At 50.6% G+C, this 26,703-nt stretch overlaps 2 protein-coding genes and 3 long non-coding RNA genes across 12 annotated transcripts; 3 read left to right on the top strand and 2 right to left on the bottom strand.

Annotated features, from left to right (window-relative positions):
• On the bottom strand, positions 1-4,136 carry LOC309645052. The gene is made up of 2 exons (XR_014254708.1): positions 3,779-4,136; positions 1-3,268 (listed from the first exon to the last, which is right to left on the bottom strand). It is a non-coding gene; the product is annotated as an uncharacterized lncRNA (long non-coding RNA).
• An 8-nt stretch (positions 4,137-4,144) lies between these two features.
• Positions 4,145-6,052, top strand: LOC309645049. The gene is made up of 2 exons (XR_014254705.1): positions 4,145-4,403; positions 4,584-6,052. It is a non-coding gene; the product is annotated as an uncharacterized lncRNA (long non-coding RNA).
• Positions 6,053-6,063: 11 nt separating this feature from the next.
• LOC309645050 lies at positions 6,064-9,280 on the bottom strand. Its single transcript, XR_014254706.1, has 2 exons — positions 8,843-9,280; positions 6,064-6,629 (listed from the first exon to the last, which is right to left on the bottom strand). It is a non-coding gene; the product is annotated as an uncharacterized lncRNA (long non-coding RNA).
• Positions 9,281-9,433: 153 nt separating this feature from the next.
• Positions 9,434-12,957, top strand: ZNF688 (zinc finger protein 688). 2 transcript variants are annotated; one of them, XM_082429568.1, is made up of 3 exons: positions 9,434-9,891; positions 10,204-10,317; positions 11,781-12,957. In XM_082429568.1, exons 1-3 carry the CDS (start codon positions 9,696-9,698, stop codon positions 12,293-12,295), a joined length of 825 nt encoding a protein of 274 aa, XP_082285694.1. In that variant the 5' UTR covers positions 9,434-9,695; the 3' UTR covers positions 12,296-12,957. The 2 variants fall into 2 exon arrangements, with proteins under 2 accessions (XP_082285694.1, XP_082285695.1); XM_082429569.1 differs by lacking the exon at positions 10,204-10,317 and having other exon boundaries at positions 9,437-9,891.
• A 6,012-nt stretch (positions 12,958-18,969) lies between these two features.
• LOC309645033 (zinc finger protein 764-like) lies at positions 18,970-25,528 on the top strand. Of its 7 annotated transcripts, none has more exons than XM_082429536.1 (3): positions 18,970-19,175; positions 23,320-23,433; positions 24,231-25,528. In XM_082429536.1, exons 1-3 carry the CDS (start codon positions 19,139-19,141, stop codon positions 25,142-25,144), a joined length of 1,065 nt encoding a protein of 354 aa, XP_082285662.1. In that variant the 5' UTR covers positions 18,970-19,138; the 3' UTR covers positions 25,145-25,528. The 7 variants fall into 7 exon arrangements, with proteins under 7 accessions (XP_082285662.1, XP_082285661.1, XP_082285657.1 ...); XM_082429535.1 differs by having other exon boundaries at positions 24,228-25,528; XM_082429531.1 differs by having other exon boundaries at positions 19,082-19,175; positions 21,686-23,433; positions 24,228-25,528.
• Positions 25,529-26,703: the final 1,175 nt, after the last annotated feature.

Here is a 26,703-nt window from a genome sequence, read left to right as displayed (position 1 = left end):
ACCAGGGAAGCCCTGTACACAATTCTTAACATACATACCAAAAACCTAAAAAATTATGTAGTTGTGATTCTTTTTTTTTTTTTGGCTGCGCTGCGCAGCTTGTGAGATCTTAGTTCCCCAGCCAGGGATCGAACCTGTGCCCGCTACAGTGGAAGGACAGAGTCCTAACTGACTGGACAGCCAGGAAATTCCCATGATTCTTTTCTTTTCTTTTCTTTTTTAAAATTTATTAATTAATTTACTAAGGCTGCGCCAGGGCTTAGTTGTGACATGTGGGATCTTTAGTTGCGGCATGCGGGCTTCTTAGTTGCGGCATGTGGACTCTTAGTTGTGGCATGAGGACTTCTTAGTTGTGGCATGTATGCAGGATCTAGCTCCCCCACCAGGAATCGAACCCAGGCCCCCTGCACTGGGAGCACAGTCTTACCCACTGGACCACCAGGGAAGTCCCCCATGATTCTTTTCTGAACAGTTATTCCAGTGCCTTTCCAGCTTAAAATTTGGAGGCAAATTTTCCTTAACAGGATATCAAGTGCCCATATCTTCAAATGTTGATACGCTGTTACATCCTAAGTCCCACTAATTCACAATTTAATATCATATACACTACATACTCAAGTTTTCAATCATTCACAGCACATTAACAAAGTTATTAGGAAAACTGGACTACCAGGACCAAAGATGTTACAGAGTGCACAAAATTCTGACCAGGAGAGCCAAGATCAAGGAGTGGTTTGCTTTAGGAAACAATTCTACCAAAAACAACAAGGGAAGGGAAGTAAAGTGTTCAAGGGACCTCTCTGGTGGTCCAGTGGTAAATAATCCGCCTTCCAACGCAGGGGATGCGGGTTCGATCCCTGGTTGGGGAACTAAGATCCCACATGTCATGGGGCAAATAAGCCCGCATGCCACAACTACTGAGCTCTTGCGCCTCAACTAGAGAGCCTGCGTGCCGCAAACTACAGGGCCCACGTGCCCTGGAGCCCACCCTCCACAACTAGAGAGAGAAAACCCACATGCCACAACTAGAGAGAAGCCCAAGTAGACCGCGCGCTGTAACGAGAAAGATCCTGCATGCCTCAACAAAGATCCCGTGTGCCGCAACTAAGACCCAACGCAGCCAATAAAAAAAAAAGGAAAATAAATAAAATAAAATAAATATTAAAAAAAAATAAAGTGTTCAAGACATTAAATGTACGACTGACTCCAAATTGCCATTTAGTATGCTTTGTATTATAGGATAGAAAAGCTACCCCATCTATGGAATGTTAAGCTGACACCCAAGACAATCAGAACCTCCCATATTCAATATCCCACTATTTTCTGGTTGTACCAAAAAATAAACAACCAGCAAATGACTTCACCTCTTAAAAAAAAGCATTTACAGCAGCAACATGGATGGACCTACAGACTATCATACTGAGTGAAGTAAATCAGACAGAGAAACACAAATATCATATGATAGCGCTTGTATATGGAATCTAAAAAAATGGTACAAATGAACTTATTTACAAAACAGAAATAGAGTCACAGATGTAGAAAACAAACTTATGGTTACCAGGGGGTATGGGGGGGAGGGATAAATTGGGAGATTGGGATGGACATATACACACTATTATATATAAAATAGGTAACTAATAAGGATCTACTGTATAGCACAGGGAACTCTACTCAGTACTCCGTAATGGCCTATATAGGAAAAGGATCTAAAAAAGAGTGAATAGGTACTTCCCTGGTGTGCCAGCCAGACTGCCAAGAGGCTTCTCGAAGCTGGGCTGCCTAGCTGCTGACACTCTCCCCTGCGTTGGAGCTGCTGGGACCCGCGGTGGGGACCCTATTCTTGTTTTTTGGGGATTCCTTTTTCTTTTATTTTAAATATTTATTTATTTATTTGGCTGCTCCGGGTCTTAGTTGCAGCATGCAGGATCTAGTTCCCTGAGCAGGGATCGAACCTGGGCCCCCTACATTGGGAGTGCAGAGTCTTAACCAGGGAAGTCCCCCTTTTTGCTGTTCTGATTGGGCAAATTCCATTTGTCTTCCAGATCACTGGTCTGTTTTGTTTTTTTTGCATTCTCTGATTTCCTGCTGCTTTCCACTAGTGTATTTTTCATTTCAGTTAATAAATTCAAAAGTTCTAAATCTTTGTCTTTCATATCTTCTAGCCCTTTGGTGATTTCCTCACAGATTACCTCTCTGGATTCATCCACTTTTCTCCTGAGTTCGATGAGCATTTTTATGACTGTTACTTTGAATTCTTTATCTGATAAACTGCTTGTCTCCACTTTGTTTAGTTCTTTTTCTGAGGTTTTCTCTTGTTCTTCTCTTCTGAAGATATTCTGTAGTTTCTTCATTTTGCCTAACCCTCTGTGTTCATTTCTACGTAAATCACTTTCATCTCCCAGTCTTGAAAGAGTGGCCTTACGTAGGAGGTGTCCTGTGGGGCTCAGTGGTGCAATCTCCCCTGATCAACAGAGCCAGGTGCTCCAGGGGTATCCCCTGTGTGGGCTGCATGTGCCCTCCTGTTGCGGTTGGGCAGCAAATGTTGCAGGTGTGCTGGTGGGTGAGGTTGGTCCCCTGGGTCCTCAGGGGAAAGCAGGGGCAGGGCGCGTGGTGTTAGCTAGGCTGATGGAGAGTGATAGAAATAGTGCTCACCAGCACCAGGCCAGCTACGTGGAAAGAAAGTGAAAACAAATGACGTCTGCCAGTGCTTCCACCCCCAGAGAAAATTCCACCAGATCCCTGCCCCTCCGGTGCATGCCCTGAAATTAGTCAATGAATCTCCTTCTTGTATGACCCAGGCGCTTTTCAAGCTGCTGCCTCTGTGCTAGGACTTGGAGCGAGTGAGTTTCTGCGAGAGTCCTTTAATAATTGAGTCTCTTCCCTTTCCCACGGCCCTCGGGCTCTCCCAGATGTAAGCCCTGCTGGTTTTCAAAGCCAGATGTTATGAGGGCTTGGCTTCCCGGTGCAGGTCTCCCAGGCTGGGGAGCCTGATGTGGGACTTGGACCCCTTGCTCCTCAGGGGGGACCTTTGCGGTTGTGATATCCCTCCTGCTTGTGGGTTGCCCCACGGGAGTGGGGGAGGTTCTCACTAGACCAGGACTCTGCCCTTCCTACCTTTCGCGACGTGGCCTTTTCCTTATATCCTTAGCTGTAGAAAATCTGTTGTGCTAGTCTTCAGGTCAGTTCTTAGAGGTAGTTGTTCTATATGTAGCTGTAGTTTTGGTGTGTCCTGGAAGGAGGTGAGCTCAGGATCTTCCTACTCCACCACCTTGACCCAGAATTGAAAAGAATCTTAAGATATGATCTGACTCATTCCTCAGTGTTATTATTCATTTATGAGCTGCAATTTGAACACAGGTTTTCTGATTGAGGCAGGGTCCAGATAGTGTTATAATTACAATTACAACTATAAGCTCCTATTTATTGAGTACTTTGTGCAAGGCGCTACCCTAAGCACTTAGCTGAACCTAAGTTCAACCGAAACGGGAGCCAGAAGATGACTCTGAATCCGGCTCTGCTGCCCCGTGAGCAGTCACCTGCCCCGTCACTCAGTTTCAGCGTCTGTAAAAGGGGAGACATCTGTGACCTTGGAGCACGGGCCAGATCAAATACTGGGTAGGAACCCATTTCCACAGCTCACAGGGCTAGCCCTGCCCGAGTACCAGAGCTCACTCCCTTACCTCCAGAACCCGCCTCAGTCTTGCCTTTGGGCTTATACTCACCTCCAAGCCCCGGACCTGCCCATAAGAGGTCTCATGAGAGTAGCAGAAATGCGTACCTTTACTCCGTTAGAACCTCTCTCTTAGATGCCAGACCCAGAAAAGCCAGATCAAGAGAAATCCTGCACCGCCGGCCACCTTCGGATCTGCAGCTACTTCACTCTTGGCCTTTCAAACAGACCGCTCCGGAAAGACCAATCAGAGCCTTCCTTCTTCCCCTAGCGACCGGCGCTGTCCAATCAACGCACGCTATCTCTCCATGGTTACGCCGTGGAGTCCAACCTCCCTTCCGGTTTGCCCCTTGGCATGGAAGGGCAGATAAGAAAGGCGAGGGATGTTGAGGCCGGAGGGGCACCATCTTAGTTAAGGGCAGGACTGTGGGCCCTTCAGGACTTTTTCCGAGGAAGGGCGGAAACAGGTAATTGCGTTTCCACATTTTCCGGAAGCCTCTCTGCGAAGCACAGAAGGGTTTCCCATGGTGCCGCCCCCGGTCCGGTTCCCGGTGGCGGATGTGCCCGGGGAGGCCAGGACCGGGCGGACGAGGGAAGGCAGCCCAGGGGCCGTGAGGTTCGTCGCATGTGGCCGTGTACTTCTCCCCGGAGGAGTGGGGGCGTCTGCGGCCTGCGCAGAGGGCCCTGAACCGGGACGTGACGCGGGAGACCTATGGCTTCCTGGGCGCGCTCGGTGAGGCCCGGCCAGGACCCAGTAATCTGTGGGAAGCGGGGACTGATGCGCCCAGAGGCGATGGGCTGGAAGTGTGGAGCACTGAGCAAGCGCCCTCAGTTCTCCTCCCGGGTTCTCAGCCAAGCCCAGTGTTTTCCTTTGTGAGGATTTTCAGGCCCCAAACCCGCTTTTATCTTTTAGGTGGAAAGAGAGGTGGAGGCGTGGAGCCCAGAGGCCCAGGATCCAGATCCCTGCAGCTGTCAGCAGAGACGAGGGAAAGGTCCTTCACTTCAAACCCCAGGTCGTAACCTTTGAGAACCTCCTCCCCCACTCGGAGCCTCAGCACACACTGCCCACTCTAGAGCCCCTCCGTGTCTCCCTGCACCTGATCTGCAGAAAGGGCTCAACAGAACAGCTAAATTGAAACTGGTAGCACTCTTCGGGCCGCGTTGCCACCATCTCTTAGGAAGGCACGTTCCAGTTCCGGTTCTGGTGCACCTTCAGCCACCCGCGACTAGTGTTCAGTTCTCGGGCTGAGGCTCCTGGTCCCTCTTCCAAGTCCCACTTGAGGTTACTTCACTGAAAACCATTCACCTAACTGGCTTTTCTTTCTGGATTATTTTCTCCCTTAGTGCATTCTGCTTTCTGGACTGTATCTCTCCCGCTCCTCAGAGACGGAGTACCCTAGATTCAAGAGCCTATGAAAGGAGGTGGTACTCCCTGGAATAGAGGGCACGCTTTGGGCTTGTCCGCACTGGGGAAGCTCATCCAAGGATTCTGTCTTTTAGCCAGAGCAGGTCAAGTAGCTAGCAAAGACACACATGTGGTGTCAAGCCTCTGTTGGCATTGTTTGGTCTTGAAGACTTAGAGGTGGCCGTAAAGAGGACAGTGGCTTCAAGGTGAGGAACTCTCCTGCTCCACACTTGCTCTGCACATGGTGCACAAAGGTATCAAACTTAGTGAGCTTAAAGGGTTTTTTCTCCAAACTTTTATGAACTAGTAATTGCAATGTGTTTTTTTTTCCCCAGATATTTGCATGTTTCCTGGATTTTGCATCTTTTGAATAAAGATGTATTCTTGGGCCACAGCAGCTGGAAATATGATGCTGGGGAATTTTTTTTTTTTTAAAGAAGGAGTATATTACTTGTGATTAGAGTTGAAATCAAGGCATAGTTATCTTCCGTCTTAATTTTTACTGTAATGTTTGTATGTGTCAACAGTTGAGAGGTCTTTCTGACCTATTTAGATTTGCTAGCCCTACTTTAGAACAGGAAACTCTTGAAGGAATAAAAGCAAGGAGGTGGGAGGGACTAAGCATGTCTGCATGTCAGGAGTGGTGCTGGGTGGCTCAAATTATCTTTTGACCAAAAGACTGCTTCTCCAAATACCTGGGTTCCAAAGATGATTATTAATGGGAACTGACGGTTATTTTTACTTCACCACATAGCCTCTCCTGAATTGGTAGACCTGGATTCCAGGTTCAGCTCAGTCCCCACTAGCTGTGTGGCCTTAAGCATATTATATTATTACATTATTCAGATGTAAACTGACAAGTAAAATTTAAGAACTATAATGACCTCCTGCATGTTTCCTAACTTCTCATAATTATCTGATCAAGATTCTTCAACAAACATTTACAGTTTGGTGGGCAATAAAACGATCTGAAAGCATCGTTTTTGTATTTTTATGATTGGCAGGAAAAACATGACACCAACCACTTATGAGCAAACAGTTTTAGTCTTGAACGTTGCAACCTGATGGTTAACAGCCAAGTTTACTGTACTTAGCTCCATCTTCTTAAGTTTTCTCCATCCCTAGTGCAAAGAGAAATGATTTACAACATAGTACCTGAATAAACAGAAGTATTTTTTGGTCCAAGTGAAATGCTTTACAGCTTCTCTACATAAAGTTGATTCCCTGTTTTGTTTTGTTTTTAAATAAATTTATTTATTTTTGGCTGCATTGGGTCTTCGTTGCTGCGCACGGGCTTTCTCTAGTTGCGGCGAGCAGGGGCTACTCTTCATTGCAGTGTGCGGGCTTCTCGTTGCGGTGGCTTCTCTTGTTGCAGAGCACGGGCTCTAGGCACGCGGGCTTCAGTAGTTGTGGCACGCGGCTCAGTAGTTGTGGCGCACGGGCTTAGTTGCTCCGCGACATGTGGGATCTTCCTGGACCAGGGCTCGAACCCGTGTGCCCTGCATTGGCAGGCAGATTCTTAACCACTGCGCCACCAGGGAAGCCCCTGATTCCCTGTTTAAAAGGAGACTTATTTCTGAGGATCTGTTTTTTTCCTTACTCCATTTCTACACTGTTCACACAGTGAAGTACCTCTAGAACTCAAAAAGTTTTAAAATAAGCACATAATTGTTGAGGCAAAATCAGCAGAAGTCACACTTAAAGCCAGAAAGTATTTCAGGTGAAAATCAGCAAGGACAAAGCCAGAAAATATAAAGACCGAAAAGGCACTAGCATGATCAGCAAAGAACATTTCTGAACACAAAGGGGAGATTCAGCATGTAGGGCAGGCAGGAGGGCAAGCAAGGAATTGTTCCAAGACCAGACTGTGGGCTGCTGCCAACAGAGACCTGGTAGATCTCATCCATCTGTTATCTCCAGTGACCGGCCCCACGCTTAGCAACTAGAGTCTGCATCCTGCCTGACTGCAGAAATATTCCAAAGGTGGGAGTGAAAACATCTAGCACCTGTAGTCAGTCCAGTGCAAGCCATTAAGATGACCCGTCTCAACTCAAAAATAGGAAGACACTGAGTCTAGGAAGCAGAGGATACAACCCAAGGGCAGGGAGGGAAGACCCTGGATGACAGCTGAGGCCCAGTCTGTTTTGGAGAGAGGACTGAGGGCCCAAGGAGGGAGATTTCCCAGGGAAAAAAAAATGGGGATTTGAGATTTGATGCTCTCCTTGGTAATTTGCAACAACTTAAAGAAGCAGAGCAGATAACACAAGGAGAAAGGACAATTATAAAATTGAAGAAAAGCAAACAGTTGACAAGAAAGGAAGTATAATAATAGCATATATAGGAAATGTTATTTACAATAATTTATTGCAATGGGCTTCCCTGGTGGTGCAGTGGTTAAGAATCCGCCTGCCAATGCAGGGAACACGGGTTCGAGCCCTGGTCTGGGAAGATTCCCACATGCCACAGAGCAACTAAGCCCGTGCGCCACAACTACTGAACCTGTACTCTAGAGCCTGCAAGCCACAACTACTAAGCCCACGTGCCACAACTACTGAAGCCCGCGTGCCTAGAGCCCGTGCTCCGCAACAAGAGAAGCCACCGCAATGAGAAGCCCACGCACCGCAATGAAAGTAGCCCCTGCTCGCCACAACTAGAGAAAGCCCGCATGCAGCAACAAAGACCCAACACAGCCATAAATAAATAAATTAATTAATTAAAAAATAATAATTTATTGCATTAAGTATGTTGGGAAAAGAGGTCAAGGGTATGGGGCTAGAAATTAAGTATCAAGTATCATAGCAGGGTGCCCATAGTGTCTAAAATGAGTATACCAAGAAAAAGCAATTTTTTAAAAAAGTGTATTTTTAAATGAAAGCTCCAGAATAAATGGCTAAGAGTGAAGTGTATTGAATCAGTTTAGGAAGATGAAAAATTTCCGGAATGGATGGTGGTGATGGTTGCATAACACTGTGAATGTACTTAATACCACTTAACTTAAAAATGGTTAAAATGATTTTTTAAAAGAGGTTAAAATGATAACTTTTATGTTATGTATATTTTATCACAATTTTTAAAAAAAGGAATGATGTTCAGATACACGTTACAACATGGATGAACCTTGGAAACATGATATTAAGTGAAATAAGCCAAACACAAAAAGATGAAAAACTGTATGATTCCACTTTTATGACGTACCAAGAATAGTAAATTCCAAGAGAAAAAGTAGATTGGAAGTTACCAGGGGTGGGGAGGGGGCTTGGGGGGGGGGTGGGAGGAAAGGAATGGGGAAGGACTGTTTAACGGGTTCCAGGTTTTCTTTTGTGAGGATGAAAATCATGTTTTGGAAAATGACACTGGTGATGGTCGCCCAACATTGTGAATGTAATTAATGCTACTGAATTGAAAACTTAAAAATGGTTAAAATTTTCTGCCATATATCACAATAAAAAAGTATGTATTGATTGGAAAGGAACCATTCAGGGGTGATACCAATGTCCTACATCTTGTTTTGGGTGATGGCATACATTTGTCAAAGCTCGACGGATTTCACACTGAAGATCCGTGCATTTTACTGTATATACAATATAATTCAAGTTAATAATAAAAAGTTTAAAGTAGTTGCCTCTAGAGAACAGGGGGAATGGGGAGGGAGGCTGCCTTTTTCATTACAAACTATTTGTATTACTTTTTAAAAACCGCGTACGTTAATTATTTTGGAAAAATTTAAAAAGTAATTTAAAACTTCCCCATTCCAATTCCAGCCTCACCAAGCACCTTCCTTCGCCGGCGGCTCCAGTCCAGAAAATGAGCGAGCGGAACTGCCGGTGCAAAGAGTCGGGTCGGCTCCGCAGCTGTGCACCCAAGTGTAAACGTGTACCTGGTCTCTACCTCGGCTGCCCCCAGGGTTTGGCCAGGTGTGTGCGTCTTCCCGCAGGGGCCGGAGACCGGCTTGCGGATCCCGCTGCCGGGAGGCGGCGGAGAGAGACCATCGAGTTCTAAGTCCCGAGCTCCACAAACGCCGAGATCGTTGGTGGGTTCCAGATCCCGCCTACAGAGACTTCCGGGCGAAAACGCCCCGCCAGTCCCGCCTCGCGGCACTGCCGCTTCCTGCTGTCGCGGCCAATCACCGGCCGCTGTGCATCGCGGCCAGCGGGAGTGCTGGAAGCCGCGGGCACGTCCATCTTTCTTGATGGCAGGAAAGCTCCCCTCGGCTCCCCCTCCGTTAAAACTCACCTGCACGGCCATTGTATTTAAGGGCAAGTGGACAATGAGAAGCCAGGCCGGCGCCATGTTTGATACGGTCAAGGGACGGCGCCCTTAAGGGCAGCCAGTGACAACTGAAGCCAGGATGTCGCCATATTTTCTGAAGGCACCTTACGGGTCCCTTAACCCGGGTGTCTGTGTCCAAGCTGCCATGAAGTGACTAAACACCGAGGGTGTTTATTTGTCCCCATCAGAACCCCGAATCCCAAACAGCCAACCCTGCTACTTCGGTTCCCTCGGCTGAGCTCGGAGGCCAAGGCTGGGCGGGGCCCCGGGCTCGGGAGCCCTTCCTGTGGACGACGAGAGCTGAGGCCGGGCGCGGGGAGCAGGCGGCAGCTGCTCGGGGCTGGAGGCCTCATGGCGCCGCCCCCGGCCCCGCTCCTGGTGCTGAGACCGGGGGAGACCGGGCCTGACTGCAAGAAGCCTGCGGCCGTGAGCTTCGCGGACGTGGCCGTGTACTTCTCCGTGGAGGAATGGGGGTGTCTGCGGCCCGCGCAGAGGGCCCTGTACCGGGACGTGATGCGGGAGACCTACGGCCACCTGGGCGCGCTCGGTGAGGCCCCGGGTTAGAGTCCGCCTGCTCCTTCACTGGGGTTCACAGGGGAGATGATATAAGGACCCAGAAGATTGTGAGGCCTAATCCCGCACTATTCCACCAACAACACCAGCCACTTCCCATCCCCAGCGCTTCAGGTACCCTCTCGGGAGTCCTTCCATCCCGCATCCGCTTCCTTCAGGCAGGAGCACTGCAGACCCTGTCCAGGTTGAGCCTAAATTCTGAGGAGGTGACCTCACCCTGACAGGGGGATGCCATCTTCCCAGGGCAGCCTCTCAGGCCAGCACTGTGATCCCTGTTCTCTCCCAGGATTCCCAGGCCCCAAACCAGCCCTCATCTCTTGGATGGAACAGGAGAGTGAGGCTTGGAGCCCCGCCGCCCAGGATCCTGAGGAGGGGGAAAGCCTGGGAGGAGCTCTGAGAGGTGAGGGATGGTCCCAAGTTTCCCCCAACCCCAGTATTCCAGGGCTTCCTGTCTAGCAGTGTTTTCTTTCAGATCACCACCTCCAGCATCCCTAAAGGAATGAAAGAGTCAACAGATGTTGGATACGGGAGAAGGAAAAGAGGCAGACCTGATAACAAATTTTTCAGAATTTGGTACAGTAGTCGAGACCAGAGTAAGATAATCAGGAGCCCAAGTCTGAGACTCCCTCTGGTAGAAGCGCTGCTCATTCTCCCCTTTTCAGGAACAACTAAAATCCCCTAAGAATGAAAGCAGCTTCAGGTCTGCTTTTCAGATTCTCAAACAAGGCAAAGCAGTAATTGGCCAGTAATTGACAACTTTGCTCTTCTTTCACCGTCCCTCAGCAGAGTGATCTTGAGCAAATATCTTTACTCCTCTGTAAATGTCTTAACCCTACAAAAAATTGAGAAACCACAAATAACAATAGCTACTGCTTATTTATTTATTTTGGCTGCATTGGTTTTTTTTTTTAAGCATTTTTTTTAATTGAACCATCTTTTCCCCTTTATTTATTTATTTATTTATTATTTATGGCTGTGTTGGGTCTTCGTTTCTGTGCGAGGGCTTTCTTTCGTTGCGGCAAGTGGGGGCCACTCTTCATCGCGGTGCGCGGGCCTCTCACTGTCGCGGCCTCTCTTGTTGCGGAGCACAGGCTCCAGACGCGCAGGCTCAGTAGTTGTGGCTCACGGGCCTAGTTGCTCCGCGGCATGTGGGATCTTCCCAGACCAGGGCTCGGACCCGTGTCCCCTGCATTAGCAGGCAGATTTTTCAACCACTGCTCCACCAGGGAAGCCCTGCATTGGGCTTTAATTGCTGTGCGTGGGCTTTCTCTAGTTGCAGCAAGCGGGGGCTACTTTTCCTTGCGGTGCGTGGGCTTCTCTTTGCTGTGGCTTCTCTTGTTGTGGAGCAGAGGCTCTAGGCGTGCAGGCTTCAGTAGCTGGGGCATGTGGGCTCAGTAGTTGCAGCACGCGGGCTCAGTAGTTGCAGCGCGCGGGCTCTAGAGCGCAGGCTTGGTAGTTGTAGCTCACGGGCTTAGTTGCTCCGGCATGTGGGATCTTCCCGGACCAGGGATGGAACCCGTGTCCCCTGCATTGGCAGGCGGATTCTTAACCACTGCGCCACCAGGGAAGTCCTGCTATTGCTTATTGAGCATTTACTAAGTACTTAAGATACTTTTACTCATTTAATCCTTCCAACAAACTTGTGAACTAAAGAAACCATTATGATTCCCATTTGACACATGAGGAAGCAAGGCCCAGATAAGTCATTCTTAAGAGATTTGAACCCTGTTTACCATCCTTCAGAGCCTGTGTGTTAATCACTGGGCAATACTTTTCTGGCACTTCCTTAAGTAAAAGCATCCTATAACCTAAGACGATATAAGCGAATGTGTTTTAAAATGTAACTTGATTCCTGTTTCCTAGGAGATGTCTCAAACAAAAAGGAAGAGGAACCCGAGACAGGAGCCAAAGAATCCAAAAAGACTCCTGGGAAGGAGAGGCCTGAAGAGCTGGTTAAAAACAATCTTGACTCAACCATCAGCGAAACCTCGTCAAGAGCACAGCCACCCAGGAAAGCTGCCTGTGACCAGAGCGCAGGTGCGCAGCCCCCGGTCCTGGTGCCCAGCGTAGATGCTCAGGCCAGCCAGCGGCGCCATGTGTGTGCAGACTGCGGCCGCCGCTTCACCTATCCCTCGTTGCTGGTCAGCCACCGGCGCATGCACTCGGGTGAGCGGCCCTTCCCCTGCCCCGAGTGTGGCATGCGCTTCAAGAGGAAGTTTGCCGTGGAAGCGCACCAGTGGATCCACCGCTCCTGCTCTGGGGGCCGGCGGGGCCGGAGGCCCGGAATCCGGGCTGTGCCTCGGGCCCCGGTCCGAGGTGACCGGGACCCGCCGGTGCTGTTCCGGCACTACCCGGACATCTTTGAAGAGTGCGGGTGAGCGGCTCCCGCTGGCTGGTCTTGAGCCTGACCTCAGCGCTAAGGACTAACTGGGCCCTGAGGGAAGCTCCTGACTCAGGGATTTGGGACCCAAAATTCATCCCTTGGTTTTCCCTCAAGGATCCCTCTAGTTTCCAAACTTGTAAAAACAAAAGTGCCTCTAAAGATTCAAAGAGATTAAACTTGACACCTTCTCTCCCTAGTCTTTCTAAAAAAAATGAAGAGAGTGAGATGCTGGACTTCTCTCAAAGTGTTATCTCAGTAGCAGGTGCAACCAAGATCATGTGCAAACACTGTCTCCAAAAAAAATCCCCGCTGCTTATCTGCAGCAGAGGTAAATGCTATGGGGGACTAAGGCCAAGGAGGAGGCCTCCGATGTAGGGCATGGTCTAGCTCCGGGTAACTGACACCAACAGGAGGCTCAGGCAGTGAAGTGGGTGGAAAGAGTACAGAAGCACGGGGTGCAGACCTAGTCTCTGCAACTTGCCCCCAGGGCATAGCTGGTAAGTCACATGCTTTCCCTGAGCCTCAGCCCCTTCATCTGTAAAATGAGGATCAATAATACCTACCTCAAAGGGTTACTGTGAAGACTGAAATTGTAACAAGATAATATGTATAACACAGTAAATGTGCAATAAACATTTGTTGAAACACAATTGAAAATGATTGTTGATATTTTACACTTCAGACCTTGAAAAGAAGTCTGCTAAGGAGGCAGGGATGGATAGCAACAGCTGTGTTTCACAGATGAGTAAACTGAGGATCAAAGTTTCATCGCTACAAAGCAGCAAAGCTGGAAACTGGTACTGTGCCCACACATATCTACCACTTCCTATGAGCAGTCAGATCTGGGCAGAACAGGGGTCAGGGGCTCAGGTGAGGGTGAAGTGAGAGAGCCAGTCTCACCTGTCTGGGGGAGTCTCAGCAGGAAAATGAGAGCCCCGCCAAGGCCAGAGACCTTTGCAGTCAACATTCAGTGACCATACATTGAGTGGCTTCTGTTGGAGAGACTGCCAGGTGATAAGGGAATCCCAAGATGAGGAAGGCTAATTTCCTTTATTCAGCAAACACCGTCTGAAGACTCTGGGGTTCTGTGCAGGGCGCCAGGGACACACTGACTCAAGTCCAATGTTCAAGACAGTGATTTGGGCTGTGATGGAGGAAGTCCAGAGGCACCATTTAACCCATCCTGGTTGGTGATATGCCAGGAAGTGTAGCTTGGAGAAGGAAGTGGTTGTGCTTCCCATAGCATTAAGAGAAATTGGAGATTTTCAGGCAGAGGAAGCAGCGAAGGAGGCTTATTTCCTAAAAAGGATAAAAGAGGGACACAGCATGGAGTAAAGGTTAAGGGCATGGGTTCTGGAGTCAGACTGTCTGGGTTCAGATCCTGACTCAATTGCTTTACAGCTCTGCAGTCGTGGGCAAATCACTTCTTGCTCCAAGTTACCTCTCTCTGCCTTAGTTTCTTCATCTATAAAACCTAGATAATAATAGCACCTACCTGATAAGACTGACATAACGATTAAATGAGATAACATAGAATGGTGCCTTGCATATTAGTGTTTAATAAACATTGGTTATTGTTATTATTCAAATACAACACAAAATAATATGTGAGGAGGACCAAGAGGAGACCGAGGAAGGTTTTCTGGAGGAGGTGGTTCAAACTGGCCTTGAAGGATGAGAAAGATTTCAACCAGGATGGGCATGTATAGGGAATGGTTGGCAGTTCCACTTGATTGAAACATAAAGACTGAAAGTAAAGAATAATGGATGACAGATGCAGCCGGAGAAGTGGGACCAATCTGGGAGGACCACAGATCCCAGCGGGGACCTTGAAGTTCACCCTGTAGGCACTGAGGAGCCATAGAAAATCCCTGAGCAGTAGCACGGCTGTTTGACAGGTCCCATGGGACGTCTTTGCCGGGACTTCCCTGGTGGTCCAGTGGTTAAGAATCCATCTTGCAATGCACGGGACGCCGGTTTGATCCCTGGCCCAGGGAACTAAGATCCCGCATGCTGCGGGGCAACTAAGCCCGTGCACCACAACTACTGAAGCCCGTGTGCCCTAGAGCCCGCGCACCGCAGCTACTGAACCCACATGCTACAACTACTGAAGCCCGCGTGCCTAGAGCCCGTGCTCCACAACGAAGAGTAGCCCCTGCTTGCCGCAACTAGAGAAAGCCTGCACCCAGCAACGAAGACCCAACGCAGCTGAAAAAAAAGAAAAGAAAAATCAACCAACCAAACAAAAAACAACAACAACAAAATATCTACTAAGCATTTACCATGTACTAGGTACTATTCTAAGTGCCAAGGTATAGCAAGGAAAACAGACATAGGCATCCTCTTGGACTTTACATTCGGGTAGGGTGGGGAGAGACAAGTGATAAGCCAGTACATACATAAGACAAAGTACTGTAATTGCAAATAACAAGCACTACAAAGGAACTAAAACAGAGGACATGCTGGAAGTGCCTGCTGTGGGGGGATACCTAGGCCGGGCCTTGGTGAGGAGGAGACGTTTGAGCTGAGATCCAAAGGATGAGAAGGAGCCAAAGGGCCGCTCAGCGTGGCCAGAAAAAAAAAAAAAAAAGGAGCCAAGGGGAACCGGGTAGGGTCACAGGATGTGGGAGTGGGGGAGGGCAGGGTTTCAGAGGCCGGGGGGCTGGGGGCAGGGAGTGGGAGAGAGGGGTTTCTAAACAGGGACCGGCAAGTGCCAAGTTCTGAGGTAGGGATGAGTTTGGGTGAGGTGCCGAAAATGAGTTTGGAGGCAGGGGAAGGGGGGTGGGGAGTGGGAAAGGGGCAGGTCACAGAGCTCTTGCTTGCCATGATGCGAAGTTTGGATCTGATTCTAAATATACTGGGAAGCCACTGGATCATTTCTGTTTTTGTCTTGTGGTAAAATATATATAACAAAATTTAGCATTTTAAATATATTTTTTTTAAACATCTTTATTGAAGTATAATTGCCTTACAATGGTGTGTTAGCTTCTGCTTTATAACAAAGTGAATCAGTTATACATATACAATATGTTCCCATTTCTCTTCCCTGTTGCATCTCCCTCCCTCCCACCCTCCCCATCCCACCCCTCTAGGTGGTCACAAAGCACCGAGCTGATCTCCCTGTGCTATGCGGCTGCTTCCCACTAGTTATCTATTTTACATTTGGTAGTGTATATATGTCCATGACACTCTCTTACCCTGTCACATCTCACCCCACCCCCTCCCCATATCCTCAAGTCCATTCTCTAGTAGGTCTGTGTCTTTATTCCGTCTTGCCACTAGGTTCTTCATGGCCTTTTTTTTTTTTTTTTTTTTCCCTTAGATTCCGTATATATGTGTTAGCATACTGTATTTGTTTTTCTCTTTCTGACTTACTTCACTCTGTATGACAGACTCTAACTCCATCCACCTCATTACAAATACCTCCATTTCATTTCTTTTTATGGCTGAGTAATATTCCATTGTATATATGTGCCACATCTTCTTTATCCATTCATCTGTCGATGGACATTTAGGTTGCTTCCATGTCCTGGCTATTGTAAATAGAGCTGCAATGAACATTTTGGTACATGACTCTTTTTGAATTATGGTTTTCTCAGGGTATATGCCCAGTAGTGGGATTGCTGGGTCGTATGTAAATATTTTTAAGTGTAGAGTTTAGTGGCATTAAGTACATTCACGATGTTGGGCAACCATCACCACTATCCCACTCCAGAACTTTTTCATCTTCCCCAACTGAAACTCTGTACCCCTTAAACAATAATGCTCTATTCCCCCTTCCCCCAGCCCCTGGCAACCACCATTCTACTTTCTGTCTTTGTGAATTTGAATACTTTAGGGACCTCATATAAACCACGCGGGGGTTTTAAGCAGAGTGTCAAGGGTCAAGGCAATCTGATTTGCATTTTAAAAACCCACTCTGGCTGCTCTGAGAGTGGACGGCAGTGGTGCAATAGAGTGGAAACGGAGAGTAGCTGAAGGGCTGGAGGTAAACACTGGAAGATGAAGGGACAGGGCCTGTCCAGGGCTGCACGTGGGGGCTGGGTCATTGGAGGGGCACCAGGACGGTGATAAGGTTTCTGGCTGAGTGACGAGGATGGAGGGGCAGTTCCTGGGGTGGACCTGGGCGTGATGACAGGGTGGACTGCGGCATCTTGGAGCTGGCGGGGAGCTCTTGGAGCTGTCTGGTCCAATGTTTGAAGCAGGGTTTGGGAAGCCGAGGGCGGGAGGGGACTCTCTGGGGCACGGGGAAGAACACTGGTTCCCATCTCATGGGAATACTGTTCCACAGAATACACCCTGAGAAAGGCTGAGGCCCGGAGAGGGGAAGGACCTGGCTTAGACCACACAGTTGAGTTAGTGGCAGAGGCAGGCCTGGAACCTAAAGCTCCCGATTTCTCAGCTGATGCTCTTGATCTTTTCACTACACCAGGCTGCAGTGCCGGATGGATGGGAAAGGCAAAGGGCTGGATGCCCAGAGACCAGGTAGGAGACCCCAGGCCTAAATCAGCAACGGCCTGAGCAAGAGCTGCTACAGGGTGCCTTTTGTGAAGCCTGTCACACTCCTGCAGGGCAATTTCACATACCTCCCAAGCACTCGAATGATATATTTTTTCCCCGTGACTTGACCCCTAAACACAATCCTTTTAGTGCTTAGAGCGCATCATTTTCATTTTTTCTCTTTACATTTAATACAACAGTATGGAATTGCATAGGTGACCAGAAGCAGTTCTTCTGACTTCCTAGGTCCCTGCTTCTTGCCCTACCCCACATTACAACTGCATACCTGGCCTAAAATCCCACCTGTCTCTGGTTGCTGACATTGTGCCTTCAATAATTGGAGACATCATGGCATGGGTTCTGGAGTCAGAACCCTCACTAGCTGTGTGGCCTGGGGCAAGGTCATTCCTCTGCGCCTCAGCTTCCTGATCCAGAAGGGTACCTATCTCTGAAGTGTTGTGAGGGTTAATTGAGTGAACAGGCAAAAGCACTTGGAACAGAGTCTGGCATGCAGTAAGTGATCGATCAAGATAAGCTAATATTATTAATGTCTTAGTCACATCACAGAACCAACTGCAGCTCTTGCATAGTCGGCCACTGTTCTGTTAGGGGAGCTTGGAATTGGAAGCACATTTAGATGGAGCATGAAAGCAAACGGGTCCTGTCATCCAGTAACTCATCTAACTTTTTTCTTTTTTTTTAACATTTTTTTTTGGCCACACCCAATGGCATGTGGAACTTCCCCAACCAGGGATTGAACCTGTGCCCCCTGAATTGGAAGGTGAAGTCTTAACCACTGGACCACGAGGGAAGTCCCTAACCTTTTTTTTAAAAAATAAGTTTATTTAAAAATTTTTATTTATTTAGTTTTGGCTGTGTTGCAGCGAGCTGGGGCTATGCTTCGTTGCGGTACGTGGGCTTCTCATTGTGGTGGCTTCTCTTGCTGCAGAGCACGGGCTCCAGGCACCCGGGCTTCAGTAGTTGTGGCACGTGGGCTCAGAAGTTGTGGCTCGTGGGCTCTAGAGCGCAGGCTCAGTAGTTGTGGCGCACGGGCTTAGTTGCTCCGCGGCATGTGGTATCTTCCCGAACCAGGGCTGGAACCCGCGTCCCCTGCATTGGCAGGCGGATTCTTAACCACTGCGCCACCAGGGAAGTCCCTCGTCTAACTTTTTATACTACAATAATGACTTAATAACGAGAATCCAGTTTGTTTCACAATGTCAGCAGAGGCCAGTAAATTTGAAGCGTTCATGTTACTTTTCTGGGAGCCTGGAGGAGGCAGCGCCAGGAGGCGGTGGAAAAGCTCGCATTAGGAGTCTGAAAACCCTGAGTCACTAATGGGCTGCCCGACCTTGGGTCATAACTGGGTTTCAGTTCCTTTCTGTAAAATGACTGAACTCTAAGGGACTGAGAGGCATTCGGCCCAGTGTCCTCAGTAAGAGCTAGTAAATGTGTGGAAGTACTATAGACAAACTGACTATCTCTATAAGGCACAATCACTGTAGGGACATTTAAGAAACTGTTAGAGGAATGGTGGGGGGCTGGGGGAGAGGACATTCACTGAATATTCTTATGTACCTTGTAAATGAAAAAACAAAAAACAAAAACCTGAGAAATGAATTAGTTTGCCAGTAATAAAAAAAATATTTTAATGACCGGGTCACTGAGTGGGCCTTCTTGCGGGGATTGGGAAGAGGACATTTGGCCGGACAGGCCCTCACTCCTAGCCCGGCATCCCCGTCTCCCAAACCTCTCGCCGCCGCCAGCCCTCCCTCACCCGCGCCCGCACCCGCGCCTCACCTTTCACCCACCCGACCTGAGCGCGGGCGCCGAAGCGGTTGCGGCCATCTTAACTACGGGCAAGAGGCCCTTGCAAGGCCACTAGCGGAACAGCAAGAGAAGACAAGTAGAGGGGGGAGTATACCAGATCATCAACGCCAGGCCGACACTGAAGCTGTTACATGCCTTTCGCTAAAGTAGAAGGACGGGAGGGTGCCACCATCTCTTCTGAGGGCTTCTTCATTTCCCGGCCCTGGGACCAACGAGTTCGCGTAACGGGCCGTTTCCCGCCGTCCTAGAGTGGCCCCACCCAAACCTACTTCCGGTCGTCTGGGCCCGGAGGGACCCACCCCCACCCCCACCCCCACCCAGCACCGCAGGCCGAATCCCCAGCGTCCCAACCCGGGGATATGGGGGTGAGCCCAAGACTCCGTCCCCGGCCCTGCCCTGGGCTCCCTGCGCAGGTGCCGGTGAAGGCCGGGCGGGAAGGACCTGGGAGAAGGCCGAGGGCCACGGGCTTCGTGAAAGTGGCCGTGTATTTCTTCCCCGAGGAGTGGGGATGTTTGCGGTGGCATACCTTAACCTGGCCGTGCTCGGTGAGATCCAGCGTCCTGGATCTCTGAAAAGGGAAGGGGGTGGGTGGGACGAACAGGGACAGGTGCCTGAATCCACTGAGCCTGACTCCAACAGAGTCAGGGTGACCCTGTTTCCCGGCATCCTCGCCAGATCAGCCTAAATTCATAAGTGACCCTCTCCGGTTAGATTTCAACACTGCAAAAACTTCTAAAACCTGTACCGGCCTTCCAAGGCGCATGGCACACTAACCTCCACGGACTCAAACCAGATCTTTCCCTACAGGCAAGCCATCTCCTTGACTCCAGCTAAGTAGAATCTTTGTTCTTTGGACATGCTTCTAGCTTAATAAGCCTTTGTTCTTGCTATTCTGCTGTGTTATACACTGACCTCCAACTCTAACACCCTTCAATGCCCTTCTCAAATGCCATCTTCAAGAAATTCCTTGGAGGGGGGATAAATTGGGAAATTGAGATTGACATATATACACTACTATATATATAAAATAGATAACTAATAAGGACCTAGTATATAGTACAGGGAACTCTACTCAATACTCTGTAATGGCCTATATGGGAGAAGAATCTAAAAAAGAGTGGATATATGTATATGTGTAACTGATTCACTGTACACCTGAAATTAACACAACATTGTAAATCAACTATACTCTAATAAAAATTAGAAAGAAAGAAAAGAAAGAGAGAGAGGGAGGAAGGAAGGAAGAAAGAAAGAAAGAAAAATGAAATTCCTCCTAGAGCTCTTCTGCCCTGTGCTGGAAGTCTCCTCTAAACTGCAGCTCTGTGTCCATCTCTATAGCCCTGAGCACAATCTGCCCAAAGGTCTTCTCTGCACCTGTGCCAGCAAAGCTCCTACCTGGTATCTCTCTTAGAGCAGGTACTTTATCTTGGTTCACCAATGTCTCCAATACCTGGAACATCTAGAACAATGCCTGGCACACATGATGTGCCCAATACATTTTCATTAAATGAATGCGTAGGTAGTCTTAAGAAATGTTTATTGGATGATTAGGGTTCTTCCCCAGTTTTTTTGCCAGACCCCAAACCAGCCCTCATCAAATGGGTGGAGCAGGAGACCCAGCTGTGGGGTACAGGTGCTCAGGATCCCCTGGAGGAGGAAGCCTGAGAGAAAGCCAGAAAGATGGGAAGTGGAGGTGATGTCCCAGTGTCAGCTATAAGGGAAAACGTTTGAGCAAGAAACACCATCTATATGTTCTTTACTGCTGGTGTTACTAATTTTCGCTGACCTGAATTTATGACACCCACTGGAGATTGCAATCTTGACCTTCTCTTTCTCACTTAATTGGCTTTGAGGCATCCAAGTGGTCACATGATTAGGTCACACTGTATGAATCATCCAGACCGCAGGTCAGTGGCAGTGTGTGAATTCAAGTTTAGGATGGAGGCAGTTCATCAGTCTTCCAGGTCCCTGGTTCCTATAACAGCTGCCCTTCTGGTTGAGAGTATCTCTTCTGGTTGGCCCTGGCGTGGGTGGGAATGTCCCTGACTTGGGAGCCCTCAACTGGCCAATACAGTCTAGAAGGGGGCTTCCAGTAGGCCTTGGAGAGTTAACAGGAAAAAAGGTAAGTTTTGAATCTGCTATGTTTCCCAGCACTCACTCAGAAAAATGATACATTTGGAAGGGGTCAGCAGAAGGAGTCCATTTGGGAGTTGTCATGAGGCTCTGGAGTCAGAGACACTGATGTGGTCTTGGAGCCTGTGGCCAAGGCTCCCTGTAGTCAGGACTTTCCCAGGCCCTCAGTCTGTGCCCAGCTTCAACACCTGGCACTCAGACCACACCCTCATCCCCACCCCAAGTGCAGTCATGCTTTACCTTTACCTTCAACTTGGCCCAGTGTGCTCTGTTTTGTGTTTTTTTCTTTTTTGACCACACCACGCAGTGTGCAGGATCCTAGTTCCCGAACCAGGGATCGAACCCGTACCCCCTGCAGTGGAAGCACAGAGTCCCAACCACTGGACCTCCAGGGAAGTCCCGGCCCAGTGCACTCTGGAGAGGGACCCTTTACTTGCAGCTAGTGCAGTAACTCACGCTACTTGCTGACTCACACAGGCAAGCAGGCCTACAACTGTCCCCACAGTGGGAGGTGCTTCAGCCAGAGGCCACTAGTAGACCCACCAGCTTGGTACCATGGCCCTCAGGGTCTGACCCAGGGGTGCAGACTCTGCCCAAGGTTCTTCTCCAGTAGAGTCCAGACCCCCCCTGCGAGCTTTCAGCACTACCCAGGGCTCTTCCAGTGTGTGATAGGGATGGGCACTGACAGGTGACAAAAAGCCATCACTCTTAGTGGAAATTTTCTAATTTCTTTTGTGTCCTTCAGGGGGCCTGAGAGGCTAAGACAACTTGTTGGGGTTGAGCCCCTGGGCAACTCTGCACCCTTAGTCCTTACCCCCCACGGACCACCCTACAACAAGCCTCTCTCCTTGGCCAGGCTGACCCCTCCCAAGTTTATGTCTTCCCCTTCCCTCCAGCTGAGATCAACTCTTTACTTGCCCAGCTCCCCTAGGGAGAAGCAGCCACTGGATACAGGGTGTCAGGCGGGAGCCTCAGGGGGGCCTCTGGAAGGAGGCAAACAGACAAGAGCTCCAGAGTAGACCCCAGAGCTGCTGAAGATGTGAAGTGCATGTTCATGAAGTGTGTGAAATGCTGTGACTGATTTAAGTGGCCAAAGGAAAAATATCAAGGCTTCTTAGGGCAGGGTATTTATGAAGGCTTGTGGGAAGCACAGACTAGACAGTCAATAAATGCGTCCGGTGAGAGAGAGGGTTTGGAGGTAGAAGTGATGGAGAGAGTTGGTGCCATTTGCTAAGACAAAGACCCTAGAAGGGGCAGGTTATGGGAAGAAAGGGATGAATTCAGTTTGAGCCACGCAGAGTCCGAGGTGCTTGTGGGCCATCCATGCCGGGGCAAGGTGGCAGGTGGCTCTGTGATCAGGAGCTCAGGAGCCAAGCTTGAGCTAGAGGTAAATAGATGTTCGGGAGACGTCCTGTAGGGCATGTCCGGGGAGCGTAAGCTTACAGAAGGAGGGTCCTTCCGACCTTTCTCCGACCTCACCCTACTCTTCCCCAGTTGCCCCCACGACCTCCTGAAACAGAAGCTCCCATAATTTCAGGCTCTATCAAGCTTCCAGTAGAGAAGGTTCTTTTACCCGCTCCATTTTTTTTACCCTTAACACTGGGGGAAGCCTGCTGTCACCCAGTGATGGGCCAGCGACGAAATTGAACGTCTGAATTAACAGCGCGGAGCGGCCTGGGGTCTGGGCTGGAGGTCGCTGTTCCAAACCTGGGCGGGGCCGCGGCTGCGCCTCCAGCGCGGCGGGCGCGGGGACGCGGCGGGCGCGGGGACCCGGCGGGGAAGCCGGGCCGCCGCGCCTCCGGGGCCGGGCGCCAAGCTCTGGGGAACGCCGCCTCCGGGATGGTGGCAGCGCCTCCTCGGGCGCCTGTAGCCGCCGCGGCCATGTTGGCTGAGGGCTCGAAGACAAAGCCACCTGGAGACACACCGGGGCGGCGTCATCTGGGCACGATGGCGCGGGAGGGAAGTTCGTGGGGCCGCGTTGCCGCCATCTCTTAGGAAGGCATCTTCCAGTTCTGGTTCTCGGTGCACCTTCAGCCACCCGCTCTTAGTGTTCAGCCACCCCCGTGGGCCCTCGAGGGGCCGTTCCTGGTCTCCCGGCCTCACGACGGCGCCCCGACCCTCGGGCCCGGCCAGGGAGCGTTCTTGATCGCGGAGGCTCCGCGGACCCCGGCGGGTAGGAGTGGCGCTGGCCCGCCGCCGGGGTGGCACTTACGATGGCGCCGCCCCCGGCCCCGCTCCCCGCGCGGGAAGCTAACGGGGCCGGGCGCCAGGGGGGAAAACCCGAGCCCCTGAGCTTCGCGGACGTGGCCGTGTACTTCTCCCCGGAGGAGTGGGGGTGTCTGCGGCCCGCGCAGAGGGCCCTGTACCGGGACGTGATGCGAGAGACCTACGGCCACCTGGGCGCGCTCGGTGAGGCTCCACCTGCTCGCCTGCGCCCACAACCCCGTCCACCCCGCCCAACCTCTGGGTCCTGCACGTGGAGTGGGAGCCCCAGAAAGTCGCGACCCTGGGCGGCGGCCTCCCCAGCAGCGTGGGCTTTGCATTCTTCTCTCCCAGGCTTCCGAGGCACCAAGCCAGCCCTCATCTCCTGGGTGGAGGAAGAGGCCGAACTGTGGGGTCCAGATGCCCGGGATCCTGAGACGGCAGAGTGTCTTAGAGAAGCAGACACAGGTGAAGTAGTGGGTACTTTGTCCCGTGGGGACTTCCTCTGGGTCCGACCCATCCTGCTACCCTCTGCCAACTCCTTACCTACTCATCAGTTTCCTCCCTGAATTGCTTTCCCAGCTAAGGTTATTATGCCTGGTCCCTGCCTAGCTCTGGATTCAGCCTAGAAAGGGGCTGTGAGTGTGACCCAGGCATACCTGCCTCTCCACTCCACTACAGCTCCGCGGTATCTGAGCCCCTCACATCTAGTCGGTCTCTAAGCTCCTTGGAGCTCCGCATCGCTCCGTCTGCTGTTTGCCTGCTCTCTAGCTCCTCTGCCACCTCCTCTGTTTTCGTTTACTTTCTTTTTGTTGTATTTTTGTAGCAGCCTCCTTTCTCTTGGCTTGCACGGTTTTCTTCCTCCACTTCGTCCTGTCCACCTGTTGCACCGTGCCCAGCCCCTCTGAACTTGTCAATGCCAGTCACCTTCATGCCTCTCTTTGTGCTGCATCCTTACCATCCACTCATCCTCCGTGATCCAGTTAAATTGTCATCCCTCTGACCCCCATTTCCCCAGCCCTGAAGTAGAATGTACTGTGCCCCTGTTCCTTCCTTCTCTGTCTCTTCAGCTTTTCTTACCATCCTGTGCAGCTGAGGAAAAGGTGTCACTCCTAGCTTCCCTGCCTGTACCAAGCTGAGTCCCAGAGGCAGCTGTGGGTCCAGAAGGTGCCTGTATCTAAGAGGCTTCTCTGTCCCCATATGGGCTGTGGGAATCAAGGACCAGGATAAGCCAGGGTCTGAGCTCTCCCCTTATCTCCCAGCAGGTTCCAGAGACAAGGAAGAGAAAGGACAAAGAGAAGGGACCGAGGCACTGGGGAAGATCCTTTCTGTGGACGCTCAGCCTCCCGGGCTGATGGCTCTCAAACCCTTTTCTGCTGGGTTTTCTTATGGTTGGGAGCAGCCATCGAAGGTGCCTCGCCGGGGTCGCCCACCACTCTGTGCCCATCCCCCGGTCCCCAGGGCAGACCAGAGGCACGGTTGCTACATGTGCGGGAAGAGTTTCGCTTGGCGCTCCACCCTGGTGGAGCATCTGTACACCCACACGGGCGAGAAGCCCTTCAGTTGCCCTGACTGTGGCAAGGGCTTCAGCCAGGCCTCCTCTCTGAGCAAGCACCGGGCCATCCACCGAGGGGAGCGGCCCCACCGCTGCCCGGACTGTGGCCGGGCCTTCACCCAGCGTTCCGCCCTCACCACCCACCTCCGGGTCCACACGGGCGAGAAGCCCTACAGCTGTGCTGACTGCGGCCGCTGCTTCAGCCAGAGCTCCGCCCTCTACCAGCACCAGCGGGTCCACAGCGGCGAGACCCCCTTCCCGTGCCCAGACTGTGGCCGCGCCTTCGCCCACGCCTCAGACCTCCGGCGCCACGTGCGCACCCACACGGGCGAGAAGCCCTATCCGTGCCCAGATTGCGGGCGCTGCTTCCGGCAGAGCTCCGAGATGGCGGCCCACCGGCGCACCCACAGCGGCGAGCGCCCTTACGCCTGTCCGCAATGCGGCAGGTGCTTTGGCCAGAAGTCAGCCATGGCCAAGCACCAGTGGGTCCATCGGCCCGGGGCGGGGCGGCGCAGGGGCCGGGGTGCCAGTGGGTTGCCTGTGCCCCTGGCCTCTGGCCGAGGGGACCTGGACCCACCCGTGGGCTTCCAGCACTACCCAGAGATATTCCAGGAGTGTGGGTGATGGCCTCAACGGTGACAAGGCAGAGGGTGAAGAGCTAGACATTGTCTGAGGCCCAGGGTGGCCTCAGGGGCCTGAAACTCCGGCAGCTCCGGGGAGGCCACAGAAGTCCCAGCCAGAGCTGGACCTGGGGGAGGAGGACTGTTTCATCTTAGGCCCTCACGAGCTTCATCTGCTGATACCTTGTTCCCTACTGTCCCAGACTCTAGAAGCCCCCTTTGCTGAGTTAGGGCTGAGGTTAGAACCCCGACTAGACTTCCACTGTGGGGAAGAAAAGGCTGTTTCTAAGAGGATTGAGGTGGAGAACTTTGTTTTACCCAGTGACTTTACTGCAGAAGTTAAAAACTGATGGCCGGGTACTGAATGTGGTCACATTCAGGACTGAATGCGGTCACATTCAGGACTGAATGTGGTCTGTAGCAGCCTTTTAAAATATATATATTTTTTAGCCCAGCCAGCATTTTTAAATGTTATGAATTATTGGTTAAGATTTAAAAATGAGGATATTTCACACAAAAAACCAGGTTTCTGGCCTCTCTTGAAAAATCCGAAGATTTGGCAACTCCACCTGAGCTCCCACAAAACCACAATTGGTGGGAGCTGAGGGGCAGTTGCCCCTTTGGATGGAGACCAGGCTCTCCAGTTCAGCATGCCCGCCACTCCTTATCACCTCCTGACCAGTGTCAGCTGGCACTCATCATGGCTCGCCAACATCTCCGGCAATGCAGGCCCTCTCCATCTGGCATTTTTCTACTCATTTACATGACCTGTTGGGTTCCTGTAGTCATTTGAGTTTGCAAACTGTAGTCTACAGCATTCAATTGTTCTTGAATCAGGGATTCAGGTAGAGAGCATATTTGTGAAAGGGTGGCAGGAGAGAAGTAAAAGGAGGCTTTATGTTAGATCTTGGCTCGTATTGCATTTTAAGGTTTACAAAGTACTGTCTTGTCCATCAACTCATTTCACCCTCATAATTGCCTATGGAAGGAAGCATCTTGCTTGGAGAGGACAGCCCATCAGTAAGAGGCAGTCAGGACTGAATTTTTTGCCCCAAATGGAGTGGTGTCTCCACCTCAGCACCACTCAGCTGACCTGCACTTCCTGTTTTTGAAGGGGAGGGGCCTGAGAGACCCCTCTAGTACTCCTTGGGCCTCCCTGGGAGAGCCCTATGGCTCAGGCTTTGCTATCCTAGGCCCAGCCAGGAGGGCCTCATCACATTTCTGAACTGGAAGAGATCTTAGCTTTTCCATCCTTTTGCATTTGGGGACACTGAGACTGGGGAAAGCTGAGCAACCTGTCCAAGGTCACACACGGAGTGAGATGCTAGGATTCTTTGTTTCCTGCTGTCTTTACCATACCACTCTTGAGTTCCTTGCCAGTGTCACAGCCAGGGTTCTGGAAGCATCTTCCCACTCCCTGAGATGACACCCAGCACTGACCTAGACTAGGGACAGAGCAGCACAGTGTTAGTGAAGCCCAGGTACAAGATGAGTGACAAAACAGCCACATAGCCAACAGGGCAAGGGAGAAACCAGCCTTAGATGAGAGTTCCAGGGCCAACA

The sequence above is a fragment of the Balaenoptera physalus genome (genome assembly GCF_965194825.1).
Source record: "Balaenoptera physalus genome assembly, chromosome: 16".
Taxonomy (NCBI): Eukaryota; Metazoa; Chordata; class Mammalia; order Artiodactyla; family Balaenopteridae; genus Balaenoptera; species Balaenoptera physalus.
Note: the sequence above shows the minus strand (reverse complement) of the source record. Positions and strands in the feature narration are given on the sequence as shown.

What these genes read in the sequence shown, in the direction of transcription:
- ZNF688 (XM_082429568.1), top strand. Translation starts at nt 9,696, where the DNA reads ATGGCGCCGCCCCCGGCCCCGCTCCTGGTGCTGAGACCGGGGGAGACC. An exon ending in CGGCCACCTGGGCGCGCTCG is followed by an intron (nt 9,892 to 10,203) that starts GTGAGGCCCCGG and finishes GTTCTCTCCCAG; the next exon opens with GATTCCCAGGCCCCAAACCA. An exon ending in CCTGGGAGGAGCTCTGAGAG is followed by an intron (nt 10,318 to 11,780) that starts GTGAGGGATGGT and finishes CCTGTTTCCTAG; the next exon opens with GAGATGTCTCAAACAAAAAG.
- LOC309645033 (XM_082429531.1), top strand. Translation starts at nt 22,977, where the DNA reads ATGGCGCCGCCCCCGGCCCCGCTCCCCGCGCGGGAAGCTAACGGGGCC. An exon ending in TCTTAGAGAAGCAGACACAG is followed by an intron (nt 23,434 to 24,227) that starts GTGAAGTAGTGG and finishes CTTATCTCCCAG; the next exon opens with CAGGTTCCAGAGACAAGGAA.